Raw genomic sequence first — 9,605 nt, 5'->3', positions numbered from 1 at the left:
GACGATTCGTTGTCAAAAAATTGTTGCGATTATGACGATTCGTTGTCAAAACATAGTTGCGATTATGACAATTCGTTGTCAAAACATAGTCGCGGTTATGACGATTCGTTGTTCGAACATGATTGCGATTATTGTTGTCAAAACATAATTGTGATTATTACGATTAATTGCCAAAATATAATTGTGATTATGACGATTCGTTGTCAAAAAATAGTTGCGATTATGACGATTCGTTGTCGAAACATAATTGTGATTATTACGGTTAGTTGTCAAAAAATAATTACAATTATGTCGATTAATTTTCAAAACATAGTTGCGATTATGATGATTAATTTTCAAAACATAATTGCAATTACGACGATTCATTGTCAAAACATAGTTGAGATTACTACAATTCATGCCAAAACATACTTGCAATTATGACGATTCGTTGTCCAAACATAATTGCGATTATCGTTGTCAAAACATAATTGTGATTATTACGATTAATTGCCAAAACATGATTGTGATTATGACGATTCGTTGTCGTCAAAAAATAGTTGCGATTATGACGATTCGTTGTCAAAATATAATTGCGATTATGACGATTCGTTGTCAAAATATAATTGTGATTATGACGATTCGTTGTCAAAAAATAGTTGCGATTATGACGATTCGTTGTCAAAAAATTGTTGCGATTATGACGATTCGTTGTCAAAATATAATTGTGATTATGACGATTCGTTGTCAAAAAATAATTGTGATTATGACGATTCGTTGTCAAAATATAATTGCGATTATGACGATTCGTTGTCAAAATATAATTGTGATTGTGACGATTCGTTGTCAAAAAATAGTTGCGATTATGACGATTCGTTGTCAAAAAATTGTTGCGATTATGACGATTCGTTGTCAAAACATAGTTGCGATTATGACAATTTGTTGTCAAAACATAGTCGCGATTATGACGATTCGTTGTCAAAACATAGTTGTGATTATTACGATTAATTGCCAAAATATAATTGTGATTATGACGATTCGTTGTCAAAAAATAGTCGCAATTATGACGATTCGTTGTTCGAACATGATTGCGATTATCGTTGTCAAAACATAATTGTGATTATTACGATTAATTGCCAAAATATAATTGTGATTATGACGATTCGTTGTCAAAAAATTGTTGCGATTATGACGATTCGTTGTCAAAATATAATTGTGATTATGACGATTCGTTGTCAAAACATAGTTGCAATTATGACGATTGCTGTCAAAAATAGTTGGGATTATGACGATTAGTTGTCAAAAATAGTTGCGATTATGGACGATTCGCTGTCAAAATATAATTGTGATTATGACATCGTTGTCAAAAATACGATTATGACGATTGTCAAAATATAGTTGCGATTATGATCTGATTCAGTTGTCAAAACATAGTTGCAATTATGACGATTAGTTGTCCAAACATAATTGCGATTTGTCAAACATGATTGTGATTATAGATTGCAAACATGATTGTGATTATGACGATTGTCAAAAAATTGTTGCGATTATGATGATCGTTGTCAAAAAATAGTTGCGATTATGACGATTCGTTGTCAAAATATAATTGTGATTATGACGATTCGTTGTCAAAAAATAGTTGTGATTATGACGATTCGTTGTCAAAATATAATTGTGATTATGCCGATTCGTTGTCAAAAAATAGTTGCGATTATGACGATTCGTTGTCAAAAAATAGTTGCGATTATGACGATTCGTTGTCAAAAAATTGTTGCGATTATGACGATTCGTTGTCAAAACATAGTTGCGATTATGACGATTCGTTGTCAAAATATAATTGTGATTATGACGATTCGTTGTCAAAACATAGTTGCGATTATGACGATTCGTTGTCAAAATATAATTGTGATTATGCCGATTCGTTGTCAAAAAATAGTTGCGATTATGACGATTCGTTGTCAAAAAATAGTTGCGATTATGACGATTCGTTGTCAAAAAATTGTTGCGATTATGACGATTCGTTGTCAAAACATAGTTGCGATTATGACGATTCGTTGTCAAAATATAATTGCGATTATGACGATTCGTTGTCAAAACATAGTTGCGATTATGACGATTCGTTGTCAAAATATAATTGTGATTATGCCGATTCGTTGTCAAAAAATAGTTGCGATTATGACGATTCGTTGTCAAAAAATAGTTGCGATTATGACGATTCGTTGTCAAAAAATTGTTGCGATTATGACGATTCGTTGTCAAAACATAGTTGCGATTATGACGATTCGTTGTCAAAATATAATTGTGATTATGACGATTAGTTGTCAAAAATGTTGCGATTATGACGATTCGTTGTCAAAATATTATTGTGATTATGACGATTCGTTGTCAAAATATAATTGCGATTATGACGATTTGTTGTCAAAAAATAATTACAATTATGCGATTAATTTTCAAAACATAGTTCCGATTATGATGATTGTCAAAAATTGTGATTATTACAATTAATTGTCAAAACCTAATTGCGATTATGATGCTTAATTGACAAAACATTTTTACGATTATGCCGATTAATTGTCGAAACGTAATTGCGATTATTGTCTGTTTTAGGGCTTTCGTGATTATAAATTGTTATATTTCTTAAGCTGCATGTGTGCTTCATACTCCTTAAGAAGTAATTTTAACATATTTAACTCAAAAAGTATAAATCAAATAATAAAATAGGGGTTTATGATTTCATTTTAAGGCTTTAAAAACTTTTGAATGGCATGAAAGTTTTTCAATATCAAAATATTTCTAAATAGTCAATTTAAGTTTTGGTCAATTTTACATTTACATTGTTGCTTTTGAAACTTGTAAATAATCATATTTTATATATTTTTTATTAAAAATATGATATAAATATTTATTATATTATGTTAAGATATTTCTGTCATAATTTCTTATCATAAAATAGAAAAAAAATGTTTTATACAAATCTAAAAAATATTATATTTATATTATATTATATTATATTACATTACATTATGCAAATATTGGAATTTGAAGTGCACAATAATCGCGGTTAGCTCAAATAATGGCGGCAGGACTATATACGGTTGAATATAAAGGAGGGAGTTTTTGACTTGAGGTTTGGAATGACATGAGGGTGAGTAACTAATGACAGAAGTTCCAATTGTTCTCTCTTTGGGAATGAAGCGTGTGCTCTGTTTCAAACAGTCGTCTGAAGATCTGTCTGATGCAGTCTCTCTCTCAGCGTGTCCAGCGGTGACCTCTCTCTTCAAAGCCTGCAGTATTGTTTGATGGCTAGATTCAGTGTTTGTGCTCGGGGGATTCTGGGGTTTGTGTTTGGACTGTCAGACGGTTTTCTTCATTAGCGTTTGAGTCTCGTCAGGTGTCTCTCCCCCCCGCAGACAACACAGCACGTCTCTGCTAACAGCGGCTAACCGTATGCCTCTACCGTCTCAAACAAACTATAAAAAGGTTTCCGTCACTGTCAGAACGCCTCCGAGAGTTTCATTTATTCATGAAGCATCCGAGACTCATTCTGATGAGATTCTTATGAGCCTGTGGGCGCTATAATATTATATCTATAATTATATATCATGGAAATTAGCACTTTTATTTCAGTTCTGGGTTTGGGGCAGTTTTCAAGCACGACTTCAGGTAAAAAAAATTATATATACATTTTTATTTATTTCCATGTGTGTGTGTATATATACACTCACCTAAAGGATTATTAGGAACACCTGTTCAATTTCTCATTAATGCAATTATCTAATCAACCAATCACATGGCAGTTGCTTCAATGCATTTAGGGGTGTGGTCCTGGTCAAGACAATCTCCTGAACTCCAAACTGAATGTCAGAATGGGAAAGAAAGGTGATTTAAGCAATTTTGAGCATGGCATGGTTGTTGGTGCCAGACGGGCCGGTCTGAGTATTTCACAATCTGCTCAGTTACTGGGATTTTCACGCACAACCATTTCTAGGGTTTACAAAGAATGGTGTGAAAAGGGAAAAACATCCAGTATCGCGGCAGTCCTGTGGGCTGAAAATGCCTTGTTGATGCTAGAGGTCAGAGGAGAATGGGCCGACTGATTCAAGCTGATAGAAGAGCAACTTTGCCTGAAATAACCACTCGTTACAACCGAGGTATGCAGCAAAGCATTTGTGAAGCCACAACACGCACAACCTTGAGGCGGATGGGCTACAACAGCAGAAGACCCCACCGGGTACCACTCATCTCCACTACAAATAGGAAAAAGAGGCTACAATTTGCAAGAGCTCACCAAAATTGACAGTTGAAGACTGGAAAAATGTTGCCTGGTCTGATGAGTCTCGATTTCTGTTGAGACATTCAGATGGTAGAGTCAGAATTTGGCGTAAACAGAATGAGAACATGGATCCATCATGCCTTGTTACCACTGTGCAGGCTGGTGGTGGTGGTGTAATGGTGTGGGGGATGTTTTCTTGGCACACTTTAGGCCCCTTAGTGCCAATTGGGCATCGTTTAAATGCCACGGCCTACCTGAGCATTGTTTCTGACCATGTCCATCCCTTTATGGCCACCATGTACCCATCCTCTGATGGCTACTTCCAGCAGGATAATGCACCATGTCACAAAGCTCGAATCATTTCAAATTGGTTTCTTGAACATGACAATGAGTTCACTGTACTAAAATGGCCCCCACAGTCACCAGATCTCAACCCAATAGAGCATCTTTGGGATGTGGTGGAACAGGAGCTTCGTGCCCTGGATGTGCATCCCACAAATCTCCATCAACTGCAAGATGCTATCCTATCAATATGGGCCAACATTTCTAAAGAATGCTTTCAGCACCTTGTTGAATCAATGCCACGTAGAATTAAGGCAGTTCTGAAGGCGAAAGGGGTCAAACACAGTATTAGTATGTGTTCCTAATAATCCTTTAGGTGAGTGTATATATATATATATATATATATATATATTTTTTAGGTATTTATTTTTAAATATATATATATACATGGATATAAAAATAAATACATAAACAAAAAAACAAACAAACAAAAAAAAATATATTTATATACATACATACATACATATACACATATATATTTATTTATTTATTTATTTTTATTTTATATATATGTATGTATTTTTTTTTGTAATGTATTTTTTATATATAATACACACATGGATATAAAAAAATACATTAATATATATATATATCTTTTTTATATATTTTTGTATTTATTTCCATGTGTGTGTATATATATAATTTTTTTAGGTATTTATTTTTATATATATACATATATATATATATATATATATACACACACACATGGATATAAAAAATAAATACATAAATAAAAAACAAACAAACAAAATATATATTTATATACATACATACATATACACATATATATTTTTTTATGTTTTTTTATTTTTATATACATGTATTTTTTTTCATGTATTTATTTTTTATATATATATATATATATATATATATATATATATATATATATATATATATATATATATATATTAGGGCTGCCGATTTTTTTTTTAAATGTACGCAATTTATCACAATGCCCCCGGACTGTAATAAGGAAGATTCCTGAGAAATGCTTGTAGTACCACCTGTTTACTCCAGGGGGCAGTAAGTGAAACTTCAGCTGTATGAGCAACACACAGTTTATACAGTGAAGAAACACTTCAGCAGAACAACACAAACATGAGTTACATTCTTGTGTTCAAACACTTGATGGAGTGCAAATCTGAACTAAGAGATCTCAAGATGTGTTTAAAGATTGAGTATTAAACTATATTTAACTCGACACAGTGACCTAAACATTGTATGTTTATGACGCAACACACCCGAGACGCGACACAAACATGTGTTACATTCAAAACACTTGATGGAGCTCAAATCTGAACTAAGAGATCTCAAGATGTTTTATAAGTGTTAAACTATATTTAACTTGACACAGTGAACTAATAATGTTTATGACACACCCGAGACGCTACACAAGCATGTCACAGACGGTCCTTAAACAAGCCCTCATAATAAATCTCTGATTGACAAATTCACTAAAAATGTGTATGGAAATGTTAATTCACTAAAATATATATATATATATATACACACATATATATATATATTTTTAATGTATTTTTTAAAATATTTTACATTTATTATATATATATATATATATATATATATATATATATATACACACACACACATGGATATTCAAAATAAATACATTAATATATATATATATATATATATATATATATATATATGTGTTTTTTATATACATTTTATATTTTTTAAAATATTAAAATATAAATATTTTTATAAAATATAAATATTAAAATAAAATATTTTTTTTTATTTTATATACATTTTATATACATATATATACATTTGTTTGTTGCACAGAGTGACTGCCACCTTTTCAGACACGTGTCAATTTAAAAATTAAAACGCATCTCTAGACACCCGTGTTTGATTCGTTGCGTGTAGCTTCACAGTGCAAGAGGACTTTATGTAACGTTACACTGTTACACGTGATTCCAGAACTAAAGTCTCTGAACTCACCGGAAAACACACTCGGAATCTTTGACAAAAAACTCTTGACGGTCCGGATGGGAATCCCGTTCTTTTCATCCTGCATGCGGGCGATGATGTCTTCCATCTGGAGGGAGAGAGAGAGAGAGAGAGAGAGACAGAGAGAGAGAGAGAGAGAGAGTGAGTTACGTCTGTAACAATCAGAGTAATTACATGCTTCATAATTGGCTTCTATTCTGTGTAATTACAGCTTAATTTCTGATTAAACACACGGTTGAACTCACACTTAATGTCTTACAGCACGGATATACCAGCACAACAAATCTCATTGTATTACAGTCATTTATTTTACAGATTTGACTAAAGTTGATCTAATTACGTAAAACACTCGGATGCATTATAATACTGATAATTATATTTTTTGCATGAATGAGAATTTGTGATGGAAAAGAACTGATCCAGAAACAATGTAAAAGCCGCTTCTCTTGAATCTACAGCGTGAAACACACACTGATCAGTGTAGTCTGATTCCCAAACAAATGACTCTTATGAGAGTTCCTTTAGATTCGTTAGAGTCATTTGTTCGGGAATCAGACTGTGTACTGATCAGTGTGTGTTTACGAGTCTTTATAATTAATGGTGAAAATGTGGATGTTTAACAAGACAATAAATATAATTTTACTTTTAACATGAAGTAAATGTTATATAGTATTTTAATAATATTTACTTCAATAAATAAATGAACAATTTTTAACAGTAAAATATTATGATTTATCTTTATAATTAATGGTGAAATGTGGTTGTTTAACAAAACGGTATGTGTAATTTTACTGTAAAATATTGTAAAAAAAAAATATTTTTGTAAAAGTAAATAAAAAATGTACTTTTTAATATGTTAAAAGTAAAAATTATGATTTATCTTTATAATTAAAAAAGATGGTACATATAATTTTACTGTAAAATATTGTAAAAAAAAATTTTTTGGAAGTTAAAAGTATGATTTAACATACAGTTAATGGTGAAAGTTTATATTTTGTTTAACAAGACAATAAATATAATTTTACTTTTAACATGAAGTAAATGTTATATAGTATTTTACTAATATTTACTTCAATATTGAACAATATTAAACAGTAAAATATTCTGATTGACCTTTATAATTAAAAAAGATGGTACATTTATTTTACTATAAAATATTATACTATTAAAATACTATATAACATTTACTTCATGTTAAAAGTAAAATATTCTGATTGACCTTTATAATTAATGGTGAAATGTGGTTGTTTAACAAGACAGTACATATAATTTTACTGAAAAATATGGTAAAAAAGTAAATACAAAGTTAAATTTTTAATATGTTAAAAGTACAATATTATGATTTATCTTTATAATTAACGGTAAAATGTAGATGGTATGTGTAATTTTACTGTAAAATATGGTAAAAATGATTATTTTAGAAGTTAATGGTATGATTTATCATACAGTTAATGGTGAAAGTTTATATTTTGTTAAACAAGACAATAAATATAATTGTATTAATGAAATAAATGTTATATAGTGTTTTAATAGTATTCTACAAAAAATATTATTTACAATACAGTGACCTGGTGACCCCCAGAGATACAGTCACCATCAGAGAAGATGAACGGCGCTGTTTCTTTAAAAACTAGAACGGCTGAAAAACTGCTCAACACTAGATGATACAACCTTGACTTTACTACAGTCCACACAAAGCTCTCGCTTTCTATTATTAAAGTTCAAAAATGCATAATTTCCCATGTGAGAGGCCGTTCTGTGTCTCCCTGGAGGCCGTTTGTGCTAATTCACTCTAATCTTAGCGGTATAATTAAGAATGAGGCTGACGGGCAGATAAATAGGACGCTAACGGGACACCGGACACAGAATCCCCCACAGAAAGGAACTGCACTTACTCAAGAGTGTGTCGCTTCTTAAACATTTATATAAAATCGACATCTTTACATTACGGTTTTCATTTAAATAGATGAAGGTGCATTTCTAGTTTCAACATTACTTGTATTTCAGACCTTTGTTTTTGTTGGATGATAAAAATGAGCTTCATACCCTGTGACCATCAATTGGTTTCCTAGCATTGAAAATGGGTCAAATGTACGAATTTTCAGATGGAGCCACATTGAGAGCCTCATATCTCTGGGATTTAACAATATAGAGCCTTAAATACAAAGATACAAAAAGAAAACTTTGTTCTGAACCAGAAAATAAAAGGATTTTAAGATATCTTAAACACTTCTAGAGTTATACTCACTCCAACTTTGGAAAAACAATTTTTTTTGTGCATTTTTCTCATTTTTGGACTCGCACCATTGGCGTATAATGCAACAAGAACTGCTGAAATTAATTGAGTTTAGTAATAGATCTACCGATCTATGTGTAAAAATAAAATCATGATGCTCACACTTTTATAAGGTTATTTTTTAGACCTGTAGTTTTTGTCGGTCGATAAAAACGAGCTTCATACCCTGTGACCATCAATTGGTTTCCTAGCATTGAAAATGGCTCACACTTTTATAAAGTTATTTTTTAGACCTGTAGTTTTGCTCTAAACATCACAGGCTAAAATTGTCCCTCCACTACAAAATAATGATTACTCGGTATATCATATTTTGGCTTTCCTCATTATTTTTGTATATCTTTCACTAGTAATCTTCACATATTTTCTGCAAATTTTATCAGTGCTATTTAAATTAGTTTTTTCATGGTGGTCTATATCAACTATTTCATGCAAACCCGCCAGAGTTTATGCTGGTTGAGACTCTGTGAGGTCATCTGTCTTCACGTGTCATTCGAGATCATCTCTACCAGTGGAACACACAGAGATATGTCTGCACTGCTACATCACAGAGTTTTGAAGCCCAGAGGATCACTTCATCTCTCAGATTTCAGAAACAGCATCAGGAGAAAGATGGAAAAGCAGTTTAGGGAACACCAGGATCTGGCCAGACGCATTCTTTGGCTCTGAACTCTAAATTATGTGCATTATATCACGAATGCTTTCGACTACGGAGTTACATTCCAAGACTTCTTAAAGTGA

The 9,605-nt window shown here is 31.5% G+C and overlaps 1 protein-coding gene across 2 annotated transcripts in view; it reads right to left on the bottom strand.

Annotated features, from left to right (window-relative positions):
• rgs7b (regulator of G protein signaling 7b) overlaps positions 1–9,605 on the bottom strand; it is an 81,995-nt gene that overhangs the window by 42,424 nt on the left and 29,966 nt on the right. For both annotated transcript variants that reach the window (XM_052112857.1, XM_052112856.1), the window contains exon 3: positions 6,563–6,659. In XM_052112857.1, the coding sequence (XP_051968817.1) occupies positions 6,563–6,659 (97 nt within the window). The remainder of the gene's footprint in view (positions 1–6,562; positions 6,660–9,605) is intronic.

The sequence above is a fragment of the Xyrauchen texanus genome, chromosome 40 (genome assembly GCF_025860055.1).
Source record: "Xyrauchen texanus isolate HMW12.3.18 chromosome 40, RBS_HiC_50CHRs, whole genome shotgun sequence".
Taxonomy (NCBI): domain Eukaryota; kingdom Metazoa; phylum Chordata; class Actinopteri; order Cypriniformes; family Catostomidae; genus Xyrauchen; species Xyrauchen texanus.
This window is presented reverse-complemented; position numbering and strand designations above follow the sequence as displayed.